Source organism: Desmodus rotundus, chromosome X (genome assembly GCF_022682495.2).
Source record: "Desmodus rotundus isolate HL8 chromosome X, HLdesRot8A.1, whole genome shotgun sequence".
Taxonomy (NCBI): Eukaryota; Metazoa; Chordata; class Mammalia; order Chiroptera; family Phyllostomidae; genus Desmodus; species Desmodus rotundus.
The window spans coordinates 61,661,366-61,687,065 of NC_071400.1; the positions used below are offsets into that span (position 1 = coordinate 61,661,366).

At 37.7% G+C, this 25,700-nt stretch overlaps 1 protein-coding gene across 1 annotated transcript; it reads right to left on the reverse strand.

The window, feature by feature from the left end:
* Positions 1 to 1,955: 1,955 nt before the first annotated feature.
* CLIC2 (chloride intracellular channel 2) lies at positions 1,956 to 23,995 on the reverse strand. The gene is made up of 6 exons (XM_024564368.4): positions 23,699 to 23,995; positions 12,970 to 13,079; positions 12,721 to 12,846; positions 4,394 to 4,500; positions 3,244 to 3,425; positions 1,956 to 2,500 (listed from the first exon to the last, which is right to left on the reverse strand). The coding sequence occupies exons 1-6, from the start codon at positions 23,753 to 23,755 to the stop codon at positions 2,345 to 2,347; spliced, it is 738 nt and encodes a 245-aa protein (XP_024420136.1). The 5' UTR covers positions 23,756 to 23,995; the 3' UTR covers positions 1,956 to 2,344.
* Positions 23,996 to 25,700: the final 1,705 nt, after the last annotated feature.

Below are 25,700 nucleotides of genomic sequence, written 5' to 3' on the forward strand. Positions count from 1 at the left end.
TCTTCCCCCAAAGCCTATAATAAGACTGTGCCTTACTTTTTTGAGACTGAACTTTGTTTCTCCTTTGAAGGACCAAGAGTTAAGTTCAGATTTTGTTCCAGATTTGAGGCATTTGGTTGTATTTTAACATGTAAACTTGAGTACATATAGCAATGAAACATTTTCAATTCTGTAGAAAGCTGTGTGATTATCCTCTAAGGACAGTGTGTCTTATCCTTTTAAAGACAGCAACAAGACCTTTGGTAAGTCAGATTTCTTAGTTTACTTTTTATTTCTATTGAATAAGATTTACTTTGCAATTTTGCCATATATTTGCTTCCGATCTTTTAAAAATTATTATGCTTTATATAATGAATACTTCTTCATTTAAGAACAATATAATCTAGTCAGAAAGGTTTATTCTCATCCCTGACTATGAGGCAGTCATATATTTAAAAATATATTTTATTGCTTATGCTATTACAATTGTCTGTTTTCCCCATTTTCCCCCCTCCATCTGGTACCTTCCTTCCCTGTTCCCTTACTTCATGCCCATGGGTCATGGGTATAAGTTCTTTGGCTACTCCATTTCTTATACTGTTCTTAACATACCCCTGTCTCTTCTGTACCTACTAATTTGTACCTCTTAATCCCTGCACCTTTCCCCTCTCCACCCCTTCCCCCTCCCAGCTGATAACCCTCCAAATGATCTCCATTCTATGATTCTGTTCTTGTTCTGGTTGTTTTCTTTGTTTTTTATAGATTCAGTTTTTTATAGTTGTGAATTTGTTTCCCTTTTAATGTTTATAGTTTTGATATTCTTTTTCTTAAGTAAGACCCTTTAACATTTCATGTAATAAGGGCTTGGTGACGATGAACTCCTTTAGCTTTACCTTGCCTGAGAAGCACTTTATCTGCCCTTTCATTCTAAATGGTAGCTTTGCTGGATAGAGTAATCTAGGTTGTGGGTCCTTGCTTTTCATCAATTTGAATTCTTCTTTTTTGTGTCATTTAAAAAAATTTATTGTTATTTAATTACAGTTGTATGCCTTTTCTCCCCATCCCTCCACCCCACCCCAGCTGAACCCACCTCCCTCCCCCACCTCCACCCTCCCCCTTGATTTTGTCCATGTGTCCTTTATAGTAGTTCCTGTAATCCCCTCTCCTCACTGTCCCCTCCCCACTCCCCCCTGGCTATTGTTAGATTGTTCTTAACTTCAATGCTTCTTGCTTGTCCCTTCTTGCCTGCAAAGTTTCCTTTGAGAAATTGGCTGATAGTGTTATGGGAACTCCTTTGTAGGTAACTGTCTCTTTTTCTCTTGCTGCTTTTAAGATTCTCTATCCTTAACCTTTGGCATTTTAATTATGATATGTGTTGGTGTGGTCCTTTTTGGGAGGTGGCAGTGGTGGAGGCAGTGGAAAAGGCAGTCCCATATTCACGTATAGTGCATAAAAATCAGGAGGGATACTTTGGGGGTGAGCAATCCCAACCCTAGGCCAGACCACACAGCCCAGTGTTCCAGGGCCAGGAAGATAAATCCCCATAACTTCTAGCTGTAAAAACCAGTAGAGATTGGGGCAGTGGAAGAAACTGCTGGATTTTCAGGAGACCCTGCTTAAAGGGCCCACACAGACTTAGAATATATGCAAACCCACACACTCTGGGATTCAGCACCAGAGCAACAGCTGGAAGGGCACCAGTTGCATATGAGAAGTGGGTGAAGTGACTGGAAACAGGGCAAGTGCTGGGTAAGCCTCCAGAAGCCAGGCAGCTGCATTGGACCCTCTCTTATCCCTCCCCCCACACAGAGGCAGTCATATTTCTAAGTGTTGAATGCTATTCTAAGACCAGTTGGTCTTGATCTCTTCCTAGAGCTGATTTAAAAAAAAAAAATCATTCTTTCAAGTTTTGCCTCTCTGATACGCTCACTCTCTGACTTCATTATTCATATCAGAAATGAACTCATGCACATATTAAACAAAATTTTAAATTGTTTTAATTATTTTGATGGAATTTTTTCCTAAGCAGCAGTTTGAAATGGCTCTACCTATGTCCTTTGTAACTTCAGCCATCTGTTGAGCTTATACATGATGCATTCTAGGAATTAAATCAAACAGCAAAAGATCTTGGTAGTTTCTATATCATTTAAGATTTCAGTGGTTATAGTTGCAGTGGTTATGCCATGGAAATAAGAAAATTAAGCAAAAATATGAGGATCTTTAAAATAGACAGTGGCCAGATACAGAAAATAGTTTGTTTTCTTTTTCATAAGAGAGTTGGAGAGAGAAGACAGTATTTTCCATATTCTTATTTCCAAAAATATTTCTAATATGAGAGCTTTTTCTACTGGAAGAATTGTCTTAACTACTGCTTAGCCACACTTGCATAGGTATTTTCAATTTCTTTGTCTTCAGGACATGTGTGAGTAAATTCTTCACGGGCATAAGCATTGTGGAGATAGCGCCAGACTCCTGAGAATTCTGCTGGAATGTCAAAGTCACGGTATTTCTTAGCAGCAACCTAGGGTTTTGGAAAAAGCAGTTGGTAGTAAAAGGCATCATAGCATGCTTAGACTGTCGAAACATATCTCAAAAGTCAAGATCATTGTGTACATGTTATCCACGTAAAAACTACTACAAAAGAAACTTAAGGAATCTTGGAATTACTACTTTAATATTTTGTGTACAAATGTAGAGAAAGCTATATGTTTGAAATCATACTTATATTAGGCTGTATTTAATTATGAATGTTCAGAAGAACAAAGCACAGAAAAAGAGCATATATCTCCCTGTTAGACTAAATGTGTGTTTAGGGTCCCAAATTTGTCTTATTTCTTGATGTATTCTCTGTATGCGGTGTAAGACTTGAGATAGAATAAATTCTGTTCAATAAAAATTTGTTCATGATTACACTATCATAATAATATTAATAGCCCACATTATTTATCCACTGTTTTAAGCATTTTATATGTCCTAATTTATTTAATTTTCTCAACAATTCTTTGACATAGGTAATATTCTTGTTTTATAGACAAGACAGTGGAAACTGGTTACCTGATACAGGAAGAAAGAAACAAGAAGTTTTTTTGCTTTCCAGAGGAGGTCATAGATTTTTCCTCTGAGGAGAGAGAGGAGATACACACTATGCATAATGATGATGAGAAAGCGGTTGTATAACAACCTCACACAGAATGGTCACCATGATTCATGATGGTACCTCCCAAGCCCAGACCAAACCATTCAGGCTACCCTATAAAGACTTACTTTAATAATGTTCAGCTTGGGTAACAAGCTGCAGTCAGCCAGTGTCAGCTGATCCCCATCCAAGAACAATCTTCTGGAAACTGTGAGTTCCTCAGCACTGTCTGGATCAATTTCATCCAGAATTGGGGTGTTTAAGTAGTCGTCCAGACGCTTAAATTCTCTGAGCAGTGATTTTTCAAAATCTGCGGCAATGAAGTCATAGGGTTACTTATGAATGTATTGTGTTCATAATTAAATACATTCTCAATATGGTTTTCACACAATTAGACATCTCTATACACATTCCTACACTGGCTATTAAAAGTCTAAACAGTTAACTACCAGCTGTTAAGACAGAGTCAGATGTTTAATCAAATGATGAGTGGAAATATTTTTGGACATTTCTTGAAGAGGTGCATTGGCAGGAGAGTTAAAAAACTGATATGTTATCATTCAACACAGAAAAGTCAAAAAGTGGAATCAGAGCCTAATAGCTGTAATGACTCAGAGGTTAGTAAACTTCAAGAATGTTTGTGGGAAATTGTAGGTGCTATGGTTTAAGAAACCTTAAAGGCATTCAGGACTAGGAAAGTTGGGAGGGGGCATCTAAAAAATTCAGTCCTGCAGTCAGTTTACACCTGGCATGCCAATGCTCTAACTGAGCTGAATTGGTAATTTTTATATTGAATCTTGAGTTCTAAATCTAATAAAATTTCATGCAAAGGAAGTTCAGAAAAGAGAGCAGAGAAGGAGAGGAAGGATACCAACATATACTACATACCATATTTTGTTGTGTATAAAGCATACACACATTTTTTGCCAAAACTGTCAGGAAAAAAATCTTTCATTTTAATTTTTTAATTCAATTTTTATTTATTTATATTTAGATACATTTTTTGTATTATAAAGGAATTTTAACATTTATTTTTGGACATATTATGGTACAAGAAACTTTATGTAACAAATAATTACTAAACACAAGAACAGATACAAGGTATTTCAGGTACTACCATGTATAATGCGCATTCTTATTTTTCCGTAAAACATTTGTGCAAAAAAGTATGCATTATACATGGCAAAATATGGTATTCAGGAAAATCCTGTTTTAGCTGAGTGAGAATGTGAGAGTGAGCAAGTGAGAAAAACAGGGATTTAAAGAAAGTTATCTTACGCTTATTTGCCTCCTTTTGTGTATTCTTTATGTATGCAGAAAACTTGGCAAAGAGGTTACAGCCCACATCAAAGGACTCCTTGTTCTTGGGACTCAAGCAGGGGTACCTTAAAAAGAAACATCACTGCACTATCATTCACACATAAGGAGACAGAGACCAGGTATCCTAGATTGCAGCATAGTGAGAATGAAGGTTTTGGAAAATTGTGCTGGAAACTAAAGGTTCTGAGAAATTTCTCATTGGGAATATGTATTTTCCTAATTTCAGAATAATTTAGTTTCTTAAATTCAGTGGGAAACCAGCTGTCTAGAATTCAAAGCTCATTTACCTGTAGAAACATTGATTACAATGGTACTTAGGTCCCCATACTTGCTCCTAAAAGTCTGTTTGGGATAAGATGTGGTAATACATTTTTGAAGATAAGTAGTAGGAAAACATATAGCTTCAAGTTATAACTTACAAAACAAATGAAGGGGAGAACCAAGATGGCGGTGTAGGTAGACACACTGCGCCTCCTCACACAACCAGAACTGACAGAAAATCGAACGGCAAGGAAGTCCAACACCAAGGAAATAAAAAATAAATATTTATCTAGACCGGTAGGAGGGGCAGAGACGGGCAGCTGGAGCAGAGAGGACTCGCGTTGCCCTGTCGGGACCCGGACTGGGGGACTGTGGGACGAACGGGGCAGGCAGTCTGACCATTGGCAGACCCTGCGGCCCTACAGTCACACACAGATAAACCGAGAGGGCTGGACTCAGAGTGGCGGAGGACGGGGCAGGCAGTGTGGCGGGTAGCACCCCGTGGCCCCACATTCGTGCATAATAAACCAGGCGAACGGCGGGGAGCAAAGCAGACCGCGCAATCCAGGGCTCCAGCTCGGGGAAATAAAGCCTCAAATCTCTGATTGAAAATGCCTGTGGGGGTTGGGGCAGCAGCAGGAGAAACTCCCAGCCTCACAGGAGAGGAGAGGTCCTTGGAGAGACCCACAGGGGCCTAGGGCGTGCACAAACCCACGCACTCGGGAACCAGCACCAGAGGGGCCCAATTTGATTGTGGGTAGCGGAGGGAGTGACTCAAATCCGGTGGAGAGTGGAGCAGGTGCCATTGCTCCCTCTTGGCCCCTCCCCCGCGTACAGCCTCACAGCGCACGACCAGCGTTACCTTGCCTGGGGGAACACCTAAAGCTCTGCCCCTTTAAGTAACAGACGCGCCAAGACAAAAAAAAAAAAAAAAAAGGCCCAAATGACAGAACACTTCAAAGCTCCAGAAATAATTCAACTAAGCAGCGAACAGATAGCCAACCTATCAGATGCACAGTTCAAAACGCTGGTAATAAGGACGCTCACAGAATTGGTTGAATTTGGTCGAAAACTAGATGAAAAAATGAAGCCTATGCTAAGAGAAACAAAGGAAAATGTACAGGGAACCAATAGTGATGCGAAGGAAACTGGGACTCAAATCAATGGTTTGGACCAGAAGGAAGAAACAAACATCCAACCAGAAAAGAATGAAGCAACAAGAATTCAGAAAAATGAGGAGAGGCTTAGGAACCTCCAGGACACCTTGAAACGTTCCAACATCCGAATTATAGGGGTGCCAGAAGGAGAAGAGGAAGAACAAAAAATTGAAAACTTATTTGAACAAATAATGAAGGAGAACTTCCCTCATCTGGCAAAGGAAACAGACTTCCAGGAAGTCCAGGAAGCTCAGAGAGCCCCAAAGAAGCTGGACCCAAGGAGGAACACACCAAGGCATATCATTATTACATTACCCAAGATTAAACGCAAGGACCTACATCCAAGATTACTGTATCCAGCAAAGCTATCATTTAGAATGGAAGGGAAGATAAAGTGCTTCTCAGATAAGGTCAAGTTAAAGAAGTTCATCCTCACCAAGCCCTTATTATATGAAATGTTAAAGGGAGTTACCTAAGAAAAAGAAGATCAAAAATAGGAACAGTAAAAATGACATCAAACTCACAGTTATTAACGACCACACCTAAAACAAAAACAAGAGCAAACTAGGCAAACAACTAGAACAGGAACAGAACCATAGAGAAGGAGATCACATGGAGGGTTGTCAATAGGGGAGTGGGAGGGGGAGAGGGGGGGAAAGGTACAGAGAATAAGTAGCATAGATGATAGGTGGAAAATAGACAGGGGGAGGGTAAGAATAGTGTAGGAAATGTAGAAGCCAAAGAACTTATAAGTATGACCCATGGACATGAACTATAGGGGGGAATGTGGGAGGGAGGGGGTGGGCAGGATGGAGTGGAGTGGGGGGGAATGGGACAACTGTAATAGCATAATCAATAAATATATTTAAAAATATGTAATAATTTTATTATATTAACAAATTAAATAAGGAAAACTATATGATCATGAACAGATGCAAAAAATATATTCAATGAAAATCAGTTCCTCGTCATAAAACACCTCACTAGCAACTAGAAATGGTCAAGCCAAACAGTTATCTTCCTTGATTCCTCTCTTTCTCTCCATTCCCACCTTTGATCTATCAGCAACTCCAGCTAGTTTACCTTTCATAATGTACCCAGAATCTGTCCACTTTTCACCACCTCCACTGACGCCTTTTGGGTCCAAAGGCTATATTTCTGCAACAGGTTCGTGACTATTTTCTCCATTCCTATGCTTGTCTCCCACACTACCAGACTATTCTCCACATGCTGTGAGAACAATCATGTTAAAATATAAGCCATATTGTCTCCCCTACCCAATATCCTGCAATTTCCCCATGTTATTCAGATTCAGAGCCCAAGTCCTCACAGAGGTCTACATGGACTAATGTGATTTTACCCTGCCTCACCCCTCTGATCTCATCTCCTCCTTTTCTCTAACTCACACACTTCACTCAGCACTGGCCACTTTGCTGTTTTTCAGACAAGCCTAACAAGCTCCCACCCCAGGGCACTTTCACTTGATTTTCCCTTAAAATGGAGTGCCTTCCTCTATAATATGCACAAGATCTGCTTCCTCTCTTCTTTCAGGTCTTTTTCTTCTGATAGCTCCTCTTATGTGAGGCCTTTCTCTGGCCACCCTATCTAACATTGCAACCTCTCTCTTGTCCTCTTCCCTTCCTTGCCTTATTTTTTTCTTAGTATTTATCATCATCTAAAATAGTTTATATTTTGCTTTTTATCTCACTTATTTACTGTCTTCCCCAATGAGAATTTAAGTTCTACTAGGCCAGAGAATTTTTGCCCTTTTTATTCACTAATGTGTCCCAAGTGCCTTGAGTAGTACCTAATACTTAGTAAGTATTCAGTAAATATTTGTTGAATGATTAAATAACTTCATTAATTTTGTTAACTTGATAAAAGTCATCCATCAAAAACTTTCAGCAAGCATATATTAAGTCATGAAATGTTTTTGGGAAGGACAAATCAAAACCACAATGAGATTATTACCTTACACCTGTTAGAACGGCTATATCAATAAGACATGTAATAACACATGTTGGAGAGGTTGTGGAGAAAAAGGAACCCTCATTCACTGCTGGTGGGAATGTAAATTGGTGTAGCCATTATGGAAAACAGTATGGAAGTTCCTTTAAAAAATTAAGAATAAAGGGTATAAGCTCCTTCTTTCTCTCTGCTGCATAGAATTCCATTGTGTAAATATACCATAGTTTTTGACAGCATGGATGAAACTGGAGAGCATTATGCTAAGTGAAATAAGCCAGGAGGTGAGGGACAAATACCATATGATCTCACCTTTAACTGGAACATAATCAATAGAAGAAAAAAGCAAACAAAATATAACCACAGACATTGAAGTTGAGAACAATCTAACAATAGCTGGGGGCGGGGGGGACAGTGGGAAGAGGGGATTACAGGAACTACTATGGAGGACACATGGACAAAACCAAGGGGGAGGGTGGAGGTGGAGGAGGGAGGTGGATTCAGTTGGGGTGGGGTGGAGGGATGGGGAGAAAAGGCATACGACTGTACTTGAATAACAATAAAAATTAAAAAAAATTAAGAATAAGATTACCATATAACACAGCAATCCCTCTTCTGGGTATCTAACCCCATAATTTGAAAACACTTATTCGTAAAGATATATATACCCCTCTGTTCATTGCAGCATTATTCCCAACAGCCAAACCATGAAAATAACCTAAGTGTTGCTTGCTGGATGATTGGGTAAAAAAGATGTGGTACATATAGGGTGGGGCAAAAGTAGGTTTACAATTGTTTGTATGAAACTTATATAGTGTTATTAGCCAGTATTACCTCAATAAACAAGAGAAAATATTTTTAAAAAGAAGGCAATCCATCCGTGTTGTTGCAAATGGCAAGATTTCATTCTTTTTATTCCTGCATAATATTTTATTGTGTATATATCACATCTTCATCCATTCATCTATCTATGGACATCTAGGTTGGTTCCATATCTTGACTACTGTAAATAATACTGTAATGAACATAGGGTACACACAAGATGGGACAAAAGTAGGTTTACAGTTGTTCATATAGAAAATTATACAATAATTACTAAATAATAATACCAGAATAAACTCTGTGTTTCCCATACTCACAGCTGTAAAACTACTTTTGCCCCACTCTGTATATCTTTTTGAATTAGTGTTTTGCCATTTGTGTCAACGTGAGTGAATCTAAAGGGTATTATGTTAAGTGAAATAAGTCAGGCAAAGAAAAACAAAATACCTTATGGTTTCACTTATATGTGAAATCTAAAAAAAACAAAGCAAACAATCAAACAAAAACATACCCATAGAAACAGAGACCAGAGGAATAGTTACCAGAAGAGATGGGATGGAGGTATGGGTACAAAAAGGAAGGGGAATATAATGAATAATATTATGATAAGGTTACACAGTGAGAAATAATTACTAGAATTAGCAGGGTGGTCACATTGTAAGGTATAAAAATGACAAATAACTATATTGTAAACCTTAAAGTAATATAACAAGTACAAGATTGTATACCAACTATCCTTAAATTTAAAAAAGTAAAATGAAAAAATAAGGTGAAATGTTAGAACTATTTTCTTTTCTTTTTAAAAAAGATTTTATTTATTTATTTTTAGAGAGAGGGGGAGGGAAGAAGAAAGAGAGGGAGAGAAACATCAATGTGTCATTGCCACTTGTGCGCCCCATAGTGGGAACCTGGCTAGCAACCCAGGCATGCGTCCTGACTGGGAATCGAACTGGTGACCCTTTGGTTTGCAGGCCAGTGTTCAATCCACTGAGCCACACCAGCCAGGGGAGAACTATTTTCTTTAAAACCAGTAAAGCACAAGGATAATCATTATCACTAGTATTCTTCAACATTGTATCGAATGTACTATCCACTATGACAAGAAAAAAAATCATTCTAAATAATGATTCTAAAACCCTTCACATTAAATTCAAGAACAAGACAGAAATGACTAAAATTGCTATTATAGCTGATACTGTTTTTGATATTCTAGCAAGTGGAAGAAGACACTATTTTAAAACAATCAGCATGATTACTAGAAGAGAAGCAACAAGATAACTGTATACCTAGAAAACCCAAGAAACTATAGGAAAAAAATTACTAGAATTAATGACTTATTTTGGTAAAACGACTAACTATATACAAATCAAACATTTAAAAAATAACTTTTCTATGCTAGTAATAACCAGATAGAGATGGATATTCATAGTATATCCCATTTACAATAGTGAGAAAAGAATAAAATATTTAGAGATAATTTAATATAAAGGTATAGAACCAATATGAAAAAACAAAACAAAATAAAATCTCATCAAAGAACAAAGACAGCCACTTAGGTTCCTAAGTGTCCAGCAGCAGATAGATATACAAAGAAGATGTAGTATAGATATAAAATTATTCAGCCACAAGAAAGAAGGAAATCCTGTCATTTGTGCCAACATAGATGGACCATGAGGGCATTACGTTAGATGAGATAAGTCAGACAAAGAAAAATATTGTATGTGCTCACATATCTGTGGAATCTAGAAAAGCCAAACTTAAAAATATGGAGAGTAGAATGGTAGTTAACAGAAGTTGTGGGGAGGGATTGGGGAGATTTGTCTAAGGGCAAAGCAGTAGATAAATAAGTCCTGGAAATCTAATCCACAGCATTGTGATTATAGGGAACAATACTGTGTCATAAACTTCAAGCTGCTAAGAGACTAGATCTTAACTGTTCTCACCAGATGAAAAAGTGATAATTATATGGTGTGATAGAGGTGTCAGCTAATGCTATGGTGATAACCATATTGCGACATATAAACATATCAAATCAACATGTTGTACACCTTAAACTTACACAATGTTTTGTGACCAATATATCTTAACTTAAAAGAGAACATAAGATGGTACCCAAGTACACAAACCATGTTCTCTGATAAAAACAAAATTTCTTTGAGCAGTAATATAAATTTAATGAAATTCTAATGAAAGGCCTACTAGTTTATTTAAAGATTTTATTTATTTTTTAGAGAGAGAGGAAGGGAGGGAGAAAGAGAGGGAGAGAAATATCAATGTGTGGTTGCCTCTCACATGCCCCGTACTGGGGACCTGGCCCGCAACCCAGGCATGTGCCCTGACTGGGAATCGAACCAGCGACCTTTTGGTTTGTAGGCTGGCACTCAATCCACTGAACCACACCAGCCAGGATAGTTTTTTAAATTGAGGTGAAATTGACATAACATAAAACTCATCATTTAAACTATTTTAAAGTGTACAATTCAGTGGCTTTTAGTATAGCCACAATATCGTGCAACCGTCACCTCTATTTAGTTCCAGGACTTTTTCATCACACAAAAAGGAAACTGTATTCCCATTAAGCAGTTACTCCCCATTCACTCCTCCTCCTAGTCTCTGGAACAACTAATCTTTCTGTCGTGGCTGAATTGCTTATTCTGGACATTTCATATGAATGGAATCATACAATATGCATTTTTTGTGTTTCGTTTCTTTCACTCATTCAAGGTTCATCCATATTCTAGTATGTATTAGTATTCTATTCCTTGTTTGGGTGAATAATATTTCACTATATGGATGTACCACATTTTGTTTATTCAAAAATCCAATAATCAAATTTAGCCAATAATCAGTTGTCAGACATTTGTGTTGTTTTCACCTTTTGGATAGTGTGAATAGTGCTGCTATGAATATTTGTGTACATCTTTTTTTGTTTGTTTAAATACTTGTTTTCATTTCTTTCCAGCATATACATAGGAGTGAAATTGCTGGGCCATATGGTAATTCTATGTTGAATGTTTTGAGTAACTATCAAAATCTTTTCCACAGTGGCTGCATTCACACCAGCAGTGTATGAGAATTCTAATTTTCCACATCCTTGTCAGCACTTGTTATTTTCTGCTTTCTTTTTTTATGGTTATACATTTTATTTTTATTGTATTTTTTCTGTTACTATTTATCTCCCTTATACCCTCTTCCAGCCCCCCAAACCCACAATCACCACACTGTTCTCCATGTCCATGAGTCCTTTTTCTTTTTTGCTCAATCCCTCTACCCGCTAATCCCCCCAACCCAGAGCTGTCAGCCTGCTCTCTATCTATGAGTAAAGAAAAATGGACTCCGATAATAGGTACAGCAGGAAGGATGGATCACCTTTGGCAAAAAGAAAAGCAAAAGAGTGAGGTACGGAGGAAATGCAGTACAGTTTTACAGGAAAACTGTAGTTTTTTTTCTGTTTATAATATGCTGATCTAAAGTGCCATCAGATTGTTCTGGCTGGTGTGGCTCAGTGGATTGAGTGCCCGGCTGTGAACCAAACAGTTCCCTGGTCAATTCTGTAAGGGCACATGCCTGGGTTGCAGGCCATGTCCCCAGTAGGGGGCGTGAGAGGCAACCACACATTGATGTTTCTTTCCCTCTCTTCCACCCTCCCTCCCTTCCCCTCTCTCTAAAAATAAAATTTAAAAAATTAAAAATCTTAAAAGAAGTCTGATTTTTATCATTATAAATGTCCCAAAACTTCATATAGTTGAGATACTGAGGCTGAAATTAAACAGGGCCCAAATTTACCTGCCTTTCCTAGGTTTCCAAGTCTGTCCTTTGTCCTTTCTTAATATACTACCTATATTTTATATAGTTTCAATAGTTTTATATATATTAAATAAATAATTCTGTAGTAAAGTTTTCTAATCATATATGGAGTGATCAAGGGGCATTTTTGCAAATTTTTCTAGAAAGATAACAAAAGGGAGGTCTGACATTGAAATGGAGCTAAATGTTTAGAAGTAAGAATCTTCAATATGTGATAAATTGGCCAATAAAATAAGTTGTCTTAGGAACAACAATATCCTGTAAAATGCATACCTTGGAGGAGCCAGTGTCTGCTCTAGAAATTCCTCGATTTTAATGAAGTCTGTTTTCAATTCCTTGTTATACAACAGGAAGGGAGGATTGGCACCTGGAGCTAAGTCCTTCAACTCCTCAGGTTTTCTATGATTTTTAAAAATAAGCAGTTAGGCCTGTAGATAAGGCACACATCATACAAACACAAACATTGTACTGGTATTTATTGACTTCAATCCTTACAATGAAATCTGTCCTGATTTCTCTTACCTGGTCATGTCAACAGTAGTCACATTGAATTTAACTCCTTTAAGCCAGAGGATCATGAAAAGGCGTTGACAAAAAGGACAGTTTCCAATACTCTCCCCATCACTTCCAGCCTATTAAGATAAAGAAAGGCCTCATTCATTCATTTTCTCAACAAGTATGTATTGAGTGCCTCCTGGGAAATGAGCTAGTTGCTAGACATAAAGTTAAAAGTCCTTAATCTCATGGATTCTACCATTTGTGGGTAGAGAGAGATAATGAATCAAATAATCTTATTCTATGTAAAATTACAAGTGTGATGACTACATAATAATAAATTATATATGTATATAATTATATAACATATACTAATATGATATATATCCTGGCAATATATACTTATATAATATATAATTATCATATAATAATATATGTGCATATTACTAGGATATATATATATATATATATATATATATATATATATATATATAACCATTTCCTACGATGGACATTTCAGATAGTCCAAAATTTTTGCTACTCTAGTTCAGTAAGAAATAGTTTTTGGTGTATAAATTGTTCTATCTCTGAGATTATATTTCTGGAGTTAATATTTAAAATGACAATGCTGAGTAAAAAGCATGTGCATTTTTCATTTTGATAAATTCTGCCAAATTTCCTTCCTGAAAGGTATTTTCCATATGTTCATTGGCTATTTGATTTCCTTATTTTATAAAATGTTTGTTCATGAAAATTTTACATTTTTCTATTAAGGTGATGACTTTTATTGATTTGGAAAAATTATTTGTATACTAAAGATATTAATTTTTTTGATACACACTACATATAATTTTTAGGAAGCATGTCTCATGTAAATTTAAATTTTACATAAAATACATTATTCTTTTCCTCTGTGCAGTCTCGTTTTTCCTGATATGGTTATACAACCATTATGTATCTATCAAGATTACAAAGAATTCCTTTGTTATTTGGATTTTTTATAAAGAACTTCTCATGTTTTTTTCTAGTACCTCTATGATTTAATTTTTGCATTTGTTTCACTTATTTGGAATTTATGTTGGTGTAAGAAGTGTATTGAGATTCCGGCTTTAATATTTTAAATTTTTTTTTACAAATAATTAATAGTTGTCTTAATAGCATTCATTAAAAACCCACCTGTTTCCCACTGATTGAAAACAACATGCTTTTTGGCTTTGAAATTTTATATATACTTGAGTTTATTTGTGGACTCTATTCTTCATCCATTCATTTACTCTCCCAATAAATATCCACGGAACAAATAATTATGTGTTTAGCATAGACCAGATGTTATATATGTAAAAAACAGATATTAAAATAAAAATAGTCCCCCAAATTAATGCTCGGATTTAAAAGAAAATTTTAAAGATTTTATTTATTTAATTTTAGAGAGAGGGAAAGAGAGGCAGAGAAACATCAATGTGTGGTTGCCTTTCATGAGCCCTCAACCAGGGACTTTGGCCTGCAATGCAGGCATGTGCCCTGACTGGGAATTGAACAATCCTCTGGTTCATGGGCTGGCACTCAATCCACTGAGCCACACCAGGCAGGGCTAGTTTTTTAAATTTAATTTTTAATTAATTTTTAATTTTTTATTGTTCAAGTACAGTTATCCCATTTTCCTCCCACTACATGCCCACCCCACTCATCCCTGCCTCCCACCCTCAAATCTACCCCCTTTGGCTCTGTCCATGTGGTCTTTATACATGTTCCTTGATGGTCCTTCCCCTATTTTCCCCCATTAGCCTTCTTCTTCCTCTCCTCTGGTTACTGTCAGTTTTAAACTGAGATAAATTCTTTGAAGGAAGGGCATGCATGTTATGAGAAGGTGTAAGAGAGAAATGTAGTTTATGTGGGATCTGTCAGGGAGGCCTTTCCTGAGCAAGTGGCATTTTAACTGATTTTAAAGGATAGGTAAATATTAAGTAGGTGAATGGTCATGAAGAGGGTATTTTAAAAGAGGGATTTGTATGTCCAAAGGCCTTGCAACAGGTTTGAGCAGGCCTATATTAGGAAGTAAAAGAAGGTCAATGTGGCTGGGATTAAGAGAGTAAAGGAGAGAAGAGAAAAATTCAATAAAGTAGCCTACATCAAAGACAAAATCTTCTGTTTTTCAAAAGAACTGTTAAGAAAATGAAAAACATCTTGCCTTGTAAATGTACAAAGATATGAGTAAAGAAATTTTATAACTCAATAATGGGCTACTGAATTAAAAATGAGCAAGAGATTTAAACACTTTACAAAACATATACAGATGGTAAATAAGGACATGGAAAGACGCTTAACATCATTAGTCATCAAGAAAATGCAAATTAAACACACAATGAGTTAACATTACACACACATTAGAATAGCTGAAATTAAAAAGACTGATCATAGCAAGTACTGGTAGGAATGTGGAGCAACTGGAATTAACACTATGTTGTTGGGAGTGGAAAATAGTCCAACTGCTTTATAAAGAGCTTATGAAAGTTAAAAATGTTACCTACCATATGATCCAGCAATTCTAATCCTAGGTACTTACCCTAGAGAAATGAAAGCATATGGCCATAGAAGGACTTGTCCATGAATATTTATAGCAAATTTATTCACAATAGCCCCAAACCGGAAACTACCCAAATGTCCTTCAGTGCATTAATGGATAAACAAATATGGCACATCCATATAGGGAAATACTTCAGCAATAAAACAAATGAACTACTGATACACACAATATGGGCAAATATCAAAATAATTATGCTGAGTAAAAGAAGCCAGACAACAAAAAGAGTACATACTGTGTGATTCAATCTATAGAAAATTTTAGAAAATACAAACCAATCTATCCTGACAGAAAATAGATCAGTGATTGCCTAGCAGGGATGTAGTGTGGTAGGGTGAAGAAAATTGACTGCATTGGTTGACTGCAAAGAGACATAAGGGAACTTTATGAGGTGATATCACCTTTAAAGGTGATATTTTGATTGGGGTGGTGGTTACATGTGTATATATATTTGTCAAAAGTCATTGGATGCACTTGAAATGAGTGCACCTTATTTAATGCAAATTATACCTCAATAAAATATATTTAAATAGAAAAGTTCAAAAAGCAGAACCATAAAACCCTCAAATAAATTATTGTGAAGGAGTTGCAGGCATTGCCAAGACAAAGGTAAGGGTATGAACATGGAATGGGGTGCCTGGGAGATGGTGAAGAACCAAGATCATCAGAAGAGAGAAAGTTATGGATCTGACAGGACAGAGTTTTGGAAGGGCCATTTGTGTAGATATTAAAATCACCAGGAATTAAGATAGGAATAGTTTTGGAGAGTTTTTGGATCTTGGAGTGATCCAAGAGCTAAAATATTTAAAAAATAAGGGAGAGTGACCAGAGGTTTGGAAGACTACTATAACAAGGAGGGGAAGTGGGTGGTTTAATCTGATTTTCTGAAACTCAACCTAGGTATTTCTCTGGATAGGGGTGGCAGAATGGTCTGGAAATATGAATAAGGAATAAAGATATCTAAAGAACACCTACTCCATGTCCAGGTGCAGTGGTAAGAGGAATGAGGAAGAAAAGACAGCCACTTCTTGAAAGGGTTATAGCTGATGTAGTGTCCTCATGGGAGATTTAGGTTTTAGACACCTCAATCTAAACATATCCCACACTAAATTTCTTCCCTGTTCTTCATACACTGACCTACTTTTTGTTTAGGGCTTCCAAGCCTGTGAAAGTCACTGTCCTCTGGTATGACACCCTCCCCCCATTCATATGTTGAAACTGTAACATCCAAGGTAATCGTATTTGGAGATGAGGACTTTGGGAACTAATTATGTTTAGATGAGGTCATGAGGATGGAGTTCTTATGATGGGATTATGCCTTAATAAGAAGAGACCAGACTTCTGGCCAAGATGGAGGTGGAGGTAGACACACTGTGCCTCCTCACACAACCAAAAGAAGGACAACAAATTTAAAAACAAGAAACAACCAGAACTGCCTGAAAATTGAACTGTATGGAAGTCTGAAAACCAAGGAGTTAAAGAAGAAACATTCATCCAGACAGGTAGGAGGGGTGGAGATGGGCAGCCAGGTGGAGAGGACTCATGGCAAGGCCGCAAATGGAGGATCAGGGAGGGCAAGGCAGCCGCTGGTGGAGCTGGCAGTCCCACATTTGCATACAGATAAACCGGGAGAAACAACTGTGGAGTGAGACAGACGGCACAACCTAGGGTTCCAGTGCAGGGAAATAAAGCTTCAAAACCTCTGACTGAAAAAACCTGTGAGGGTTGAGGCAGTGGGAGAAACTCCCAGCCTCACAGGAGAGTTCACTGGAGAGACCCACAGGGTCCTAGAATGTACACAAACACACCCACCCAGGAATCAGCATCAGAATGGCCCAATTTGCTTGTGGGTAGCCGTGGAAGTGGCTGAAAGCCGACAGAGAGCTAAGCAAGCAGTGTTGTTCCCTCTCAGACCCCTTCCCCACATACAGCACCACAACACAGTGATGTGGGTTGCTCCACCCTGGTGAATACCTAAGGCTCCACCCCTTGTATGTAACAGGCGTGTCCAGACAAAAAAAAGTGACCCAAATGAAAGAACAGATCAAAACTCCAGAAAAAAATACAACTAAGTGATGAAGAGATAGCCAACGTATCAGATGCAGAGTTCAAAACACTGGTAATTAGAATGCTCACAGAATTGGTTGAGTATGGACGCAAAATAGAGGAAAAGGTGAAGGCTATGAAAAGTGAAATAAAGGAAAATGTACAGGGAACCAACAGTGAGGGAAAGGAAACCGGAACTCAAATCAACAGTTTGGGCCAGAAGGAAGAAATTAACATTCACCCAGAACAGAATGAAGAAACAAGAATTCAAAAAAATGAGGACAGCCTTAGGAACCTCTGGGACAACTTTAAACATTCCAACATCTGAATCATAGGGGTGCCAGAAGGAACAGAGGAAGAGCAAGAAATGGATAACTTATTTGAAAAATAATGAAGGAGAACTTCCCCAATCTGGCAAAGGAAATAGACTTCCAGGAAGTCCAGGAAGCTCAGAGAGTCCCAAACAAGTTGGACCCAAGGAAGCACACACCAAGGCACATCATCATTTAGTTACCCAAGATTAAAGATAAGGAGAGAATCTTAAAAGCAGCAAGATAAAAAGAGACAGTTACCTACAAAGGAGTTCCCATAAGATTATCAGCTGATTTCTCAAAAGAAACCTTACAGGCAAGAAGGGGCTGGAAAGAAGTATTCCAAATCATGAAAGGCAAGGACCTACCTCCAAGATGACTCTATCCAACAAAGCTACCACTTAGAATGGAAGGACAGAGAAAGTGCTTCCCAGATAAGGTCAAGTTAAAGGAGTTCATCATCACCAAGCCCTTATTATACGAAATGTTAAAGGGACTTATCTAAGAAAAAGAAGATCAAAACTATGAACAGTAAAATGACAACAAACTCACAACTATGAACAACTGAACCTAAAACAAAACCAAAAACAAACTAAGCAAACAACTAGAATGGGAACAGAATCACAAAAATGGAGATCACATGGAGGGTTATCAGCGGGGAGAGGGAAGAGGGAGAGTGGGAAAAGGTACAGGGAATAAGCAGCATAAATGGTAGGTAGAAAATAGACAGGGGAAGGTTAAGAATAGTTTAGGAAATGGAGAAGCCAAAGCACATATATATGACCAATAGACATGAACTAAAGTGGGGGGGAGGAATGTGGGTGGGAGGAAGTGTGCAGGGCAGAGGGGAATAAAGGGGGGGGAAGTGGGACAACTGTTATAGCATAATCAATAAAATATATTTAAAAAAGAGGAAACTAAAACTATCTCTCTCTCCTTTCCTCCCTCCCTCCCTCTCTGTTATTTAAGGATACAGCCAGAAGCCAGGCACCTATAAGCCAAGAAAAGTGTTCTCATCAGAAACTGACCATGCTGGTACCTTGATCTTGGACATACAGACTCTACAACTGGGAGGAAGAAAGATTTGCTATGGTATTTTGTTATGGCAGCCTGAGCAGACTAGACACCATCCACCCAGTTAACCAAATTAGAAACGGGAATAACCCTTTTGCTTCACTCTGAATATTGAATCCAACTACTAGTTCTTGTCAGTTTCACTAATAAATATCTCAAAATAAGTTCAGGTTTCTCATTTGCCATGACTATTACATCATTTAATCATTCATTCGTTCAACGTTGATTTGATGCTTACTCTCTGTCCAACACTGTTAGGTGCTCGTTTTTCAAGTCCAACCCATTAGCATCTCTCATCGCTTGAATCTATTTTTCAACTTTTGCATCACTTTGTAGAAGGAAATAAAAGGTATTTCATCTTACAGCTGTTTTGATCTGGTCATTTCTACTGGTAATGTTATGGTCCAAGAACCCATGGGCATAATTCTAATTTTTAGGTAAATTTTCCTTTCCCTGACACTGGGTGCAACAGAAAAAATCATGCTTATTACTGCTTTTTGTGATGTCATGGAGCGAAGAGGTATGTGAAGTGGCAACCAACCTTGGCAGCTGCATTTCTTTTGTAATAGAAATCAGACTAAGGATGCAATCAGAATTGGAGTTAGTGAGTGGAAAGAAACATGATTAGGGTTGCGGGGGGGCAGGAAGAAAAATGGACTCTGATAATAGATACATCAGGAAGGGTGGATCACCTTTGGCAAAAAGAAAGGCAAACAGTGAGGTACGAAGGAAATGCAGTACGGTTTTAGAAGAAAACTGTCATTTTTTTTTCTGCTTATAATATGCTGATTTAAAGTGCCATCAGATTGCTCTGGCTGGTGTGGCTCAGTGGATTGAGGGCCAACCTGTGAACCAAAGGGTGGCTGGTTCGATTCCCAGTTGGGGCACACGCTTGGGTTGCAGGCCAGGTCCCCAGTAGTGGGTATGCGGTAGGTGGCCACCCGTTGATGTTTTTCTCCCTGTCTTTCTCCCTCCTTTCCCCTCTGTCTAAAAGTAAAATAAATAAAATCTTTAGAAAAAAATAATAAACTGCCATCACATAAAATTTTAGGATGTGAATTTCCCAGCATGATTGATGAATTATTTCCCTCATAAGTGTCTGTAGCTGGCAAAGACAGGATGTTGTCTTTCAGCAAAACAACTTATTTCTCTTTGTGTTTATGATCTAAGTTTCTAAACATAAAAAAATAATAATAGCCACAATATTTGACATTTATTAAGTGTTAACTATGTTAACAACTACTGTATTTTACATATTTGTTTCATTTTATCCCCACATTAAAGATAATCCTGTGAGGTAGGTTTTGTTATTACTTGTGTTTTACAGATGAGGAAATTGAGACTCACAGAAGCTGACTTGCTCAAGTACACACATCTAGACAATTGATAACGTTATGTACTCTTTTCATGTAGTAAATCCAGTACTGTCCACTCCAGAACCCACACTCTTTAACACTGCTTTCTCTCATCTAATAGTTTTGTTGGAACTGTTGACTGTTCTGTAACAACCAATTTGTATTTCTTAATCCCTTCACATTTTTTATCCATCCTCCAACTCCACCCATCTGGCAACTGTCAAAATGTTCTCTGTATCTGTGAGTCTGTTTCTGTTTGGGTGGTTTGTTTATTTTGATTTTTAAACACAATTGCTGTATTTTATTTTATTGTTCAGTTACAGTTGTCCCACCTTTCTCCCCCTTGCTCACCCCAACCCTGTCCCCCCAAATCCCACAGTCAACCCCCTCATTGTCCATGCCCATGAATCTTCTATTCTTGTTCCTTTGCTTGCCCCTTCCCCTTCTCTCCCCGTTTCTCCCCTCACCCCTCCCCTCTGGTCACTGTCACTTTGTTCTTTATTTCCATGTGTCTGGTTCTGTTTTGCTCACTTGTTTGTTTTTTGATTAGGGTCCACTTATAGGTGAGATCATATGGTATTTTTCTTTTACTACTTGGCTTATTTCACTTAGTATAATGCTCTCCAGTTCCATCCATGCTGTCACAAAGGGTAGGAATTCCTTCTTTCTTTCTGCTGCATAGTATTCCATTGTGTAAATGTACCATAGTTTTTTGGTCCACTCATTTACTGATGGGCACTTAGGCTGTTTCCAGCACTTGGCTATTGTAAATAATGCTGCTGTAAACATTGGTATTTTTTATTAATCAGTTGTTATAATATTTCTAAGAGAGTTTGAAAATGGTATGGACATTCAGAGGACAGTATTATTTCTTTCTTCTTTCCCACATAGACAAAATGTTTTGACAAAATATTACATTCAGAATTTTGGCCCAAATGTTACATGCTATAATGTTATATACAGACCTACTACAATTTAATTTTAAGGTGTTTGGTAGAAAACACAAAATCTTCATTTAACAATGAACAACAAACCAATAAGAAAATCTCTGCATTTAGACAAGATAAAATGTGTTAGAAAATCTTTTGATTTTAGTTTTCTGAGGAAATTCCATACTGTTTTCCACAGTGATTGTACCAGTCTGCAATCCCACCAACAGTGCACTAGGGTTCCCTTTTCTCCACTACCTCTCCAACACTTGTTATTTGTTGCTTTATTACATGGATATAAATCTTGCCCAAATCATACAGAGCTGAAAGGCAATGTTTCACGGACTACATGGAACACATAGGTGGTGTGATATAACTTCTTAATTATGATAGGAAAGTGCTTAATCTCTTATAGGAATGCCATCAGGGCTTGGGGAAAAAGTTGTGGTAGGGTTTTAAGCTATAGCCAGAGGTAACTGGGGAAATCACAGACCCATTTAGAATAATACCACATTATTGATAAATGAGATACCATTGGTAAAGAGCAATATTCTTAATTTACTCATTAACATTTTTCATCTCTCTCAATTTCTGCATCTCTTTCATTGTCTTCTATTAAACTTCTAGAGATCTGTGTAACACATCTTAAAGCAAAAGAAAGCAAAACAAAAACCTGGACTGGATGATACTCAAGATTCTTCCAGAAAATATTTAATTTGTATCAGTATCATTATATAAGCTTACATCTAAAGATTGCATCTTATGAAATTCTGAAAAGTTTTTCAAAAAAGCTTTCCAAATTTAAAACAATTGATTAATATTTGACATAGCTATTTTAAAGGATTGGAATCCTAACTCTGCCATTCACTAGCTATGTGATCTTGGACAAAGTTACAGTTCATATGAAACAAAAACTTTAGTTACCTCTAGTTTGGATTGCTAGATGTAAAAGGCCAGTTAGAAAGTTAAGGCTTATTTATATCATGTCTGAGAAGTCACATGTTTTGCTAGAATCCAGAGATAAGAGAAGTAGTTCCTATGCCCCATGGTCCAGCAAACACTTATTTGGTTTACTTTGCGATTCAAGAATTCAAGATCTTTGTCCTATAATTTTGAAAAGGCTGATTGATTATGTCCTTGGTGTATATATGTGACCAGTTGTTAAATATTTTAACAATTGTAAAAATATTATTTTGGCTAACTGAAGTTTAAGATAACATTTGATAAGCATACCTTCTTTTATGTCTGTGTATGCCATCAAGAAAAGATAGTTTTAGAGGCAAGTTACTTAAAATCTGTTGTCTTAGTTTACTTATTTACAGATGATGAGGACAATATTACTCCAATGATGAGTACTACTACCACTATTACTACTGGTCTGCTATTACCACTACTACTATATCTCCTAAGTTATTGTTAGCACTAAATAAGACAACATATGTAAATAGTTTAAAAAACACCAGGCATGATATAAGAGTTTGTTGTTATTAACTAACTATGTAAATGATCCCTGAAAATACCCATGGACAAAGACAACGGGGAGGAGAGGATTAAATATGGGAGGTGGGGGTGGGTATGGAAGGGGAGAGTAATTGGGGTAAATGGGGAAAACTGTAATTGGACAACAATAAAAGAGAATTTATTGTTATTATCATCCTTAATACTTCCAGTAGTCAATGAAAGTATAGAGAAAAAATAGTTAATATAAACAGGGATTTAAGAAACTGTAATTTCCACTTGGAATATCCCCTACATAATTATTTTTCTTGATGAGCTAATTTAGAAACACATGTTTCTTTCTCCTGCTTTAGGGGTTTTCCAAAGGGCTTTTCTGAAAAGTTAAGACAAAAAAAAAATACCAAGACAAACCATAAAGAGGAAGCATAGCATTCTAAAATGCCGTCTCCTCACATAACAGGCACACAGACTGTTGGCTTTTTCTCCTATAGCGTCTGTGTGGCCCTGTTGTGATGTTTGTCCTTTGTGGGAGAATTTTAGAAAGCTCTGTCTGGGCTATGTGTGGGAATGGGGCTCTCAGGCTATTGTTGGACTTGTTCTCCCATTCAGGCCTCTCAAAACCTATTTCATAAAACACAGATTGTGAGAGCTGGAAAACGCTTAAGGATCATTTAGTCAGCATCCTTAATTATATAGACAGAGAAATGAAAGTTGAGATGGGGGGAAGGATTTGTCCAGGTTAGCCACTAAGAATACAATTTAGTCGCTGTATCAACTAGTCTAGTATTCTTTCCACCCTCTCCTTGCTTTCTCCAGATGAGATGTTTGCCTATTGTTATCTAAGAACAACTAAACACCAAGGCATCATTCTAGGACTCAGAATAGAAATACAATTAAAAATTATTTCTTATTGCTAGTGCAAATGTTGATTTTTTTGAAGCTGAAGTCTAGTGTCAAGAAATAATATATTCTGTCTTTTATTACTATAGCTAGAAAACTTACCTTCACGAAAAGCTCAATTTCAGGGTCTGCTTGAATGTTGGGCCTCAGGTCTGCCATCTTTCTGTTTTCACTGCCAGTTGTCAGTCCCTGACTCCTACACAGTCCACAATACTTGTGAATTCTTTTCTTCAAATTTTATCCAAAAGCTGAAATAAAGTTGGTGCTCTAAGAGGACAGTCCAGTTTTTAATGGACTGAGTCAGGGCTGGGACTAATTCTTCTTCTCAAGAGGTGGGAGGCAAAGAATTCTAGATGCTTGAGAGCAACTCTTGAATTCGTTTTCCTTCCTCCTCTTGAATCAAGGCGGAGCCAAAGGGGTGTGTACAAACTGGCTAGCTAAAAGGGTGGGGGTGTTTCCACAGAGGTTTCAATGCTATGAGTCAGCATAGAAGGAAACAAACACACACAAACACACACATGCAGTTCTGGCTTCTATATATCAAGCACACCAGATGTTCTCTAGCCTCCCTTCGAGTCCTGGGCTCCATGCCCAGAATATGGCCTCTTACTGCTGTTCCTGTAACCTGACAGTAACAAAAAGCTCTTCCAGGAAAAGGGCCAGAAATGACTTGGGTTTTATCATTGAAAAGGATGTTTATCTAACGGTACTGACTAAAAGGGGTTTACAAAAGTGTACTTCATCAAATGTCTACACCCCCAATTCTACTGCTTGCACAGCGAGATTTCCCTTCTGGGTTGCAAATTTCACTTCTCTTCTTAACCAGAGAATATTCTCTGGGTTGGTTGAGCCTGGGGCCATCTTTTGGGTGCCCCACCTCATTCTTCATTTCTGGGAAATGTGGACTGGGATGGATCATATCCCTTTTTGGCATCTGTGTTAGGAATCACAAGCACTTGCATATCTCTTCTTGTCAACCCCGGGACAACAGAAAAAAATACAGAAACTGATCACTCAGTGACTTCGGTGTTTCTAGTAGCTGTGTTTTCAGGCTGCCAGGAGAAGTTGGGGCTGAGTTAATAAACTTCTTTGGTAGGAGGAGTCTCTCTGGTTGGAGCCAAAATGATCCACCAGTTGGGTACTTTTGTGACCCTCTTTCTGCAACACCAAACGTCCCCCATGCTCATACAGGTTGTACATGCACCTGCCATTGACTTCATGTAAAGAATTTACAGAATAAGAGGCTTTTGGCAAAACCTCATCTGTGCCACACCTGCAGGTTCTAGACAAGGATTGGCTGACATGAAAGTGGGTGTCCTTTAGGGCATAGGATCTGATGATTTCCCAAGTGGCTGATAAATGAGAGGGAAATTGTGATAGACATCTGCTGAGCCAACCTTGAGGGTGAGTTTAGGACTGGCTGTTTGGCAGGACCTGGGGAGTGCTTTGGTCATATTTTACTCTGTTCATTCACTCCTTTACTCCAAAGACAATCAATGAATGTTTACTCTGTGCCAGGATGCTGATCCACTCACTGAGATTGACAGCACAGGGAGGACAACAGGAATACAACTTGAAGCATGCTGAGTCTGAGGCATCCTCACTCTTGCCCATTCCCTGTATCTGATCAGTACAAAATGTTGTCACCTCTGCATCCTGGATATTTTTAAAACCCACCCACTTCTGTCTGCCCTCCCCTGCTATTCCAAATTTCAACACAAAATCGCTCTTCTTTAGTAATTTTTAAATTTTCATTTTAAAAGACCCAAATCACTGCTTGACCCTCAGCCCTCATGGGAAAACCACCACTCCTACCACACCACAGCAGCAGCAGCAACATACAACAGCCTAACGAGCTTTGCATGATCCCTAATATACTGTCTAAGAGATGAACTTTTCTTCTCTGCTTTCCAAGTTGCTTTAAAATTTTTATTTTGAGATATAATTTACATACCATAAAACTGACTTATTTTAAGTGTACACATCAAGGGTTTTCAGTAAATTTGTTGAGTGGTGCAACCATCACCACAATTTTAGATATTTCTGTCACCTCAATTACATCTCTCTCTTAACCATCTGCAGTTAATCCCCATTACCAACCCCA

Coding starts and splice junctions, on each gene's coding strand:
- CLIC2 (XM_024564368.4), bottom strand. CDS start 23,755: ATGGCAGACCTGAGGCCCAACATTCAAGCAGACCCTGAAATTGAGCTT. Junction 13,080..23,698: donor AAATTGAGCTTTTCGTGAAG/GTAAGTTTTCTA, acceptor TTATCTTAATAG/GCTGGAAGTGATGGGGAGAG. Junction 4,501..12,720: donor CAGACACTGGCTCCTCCAAG/GTATGCATTTTA, acceptor TTTCTTTTTAAG/GTACCCCTGCTTGAGTCCCA.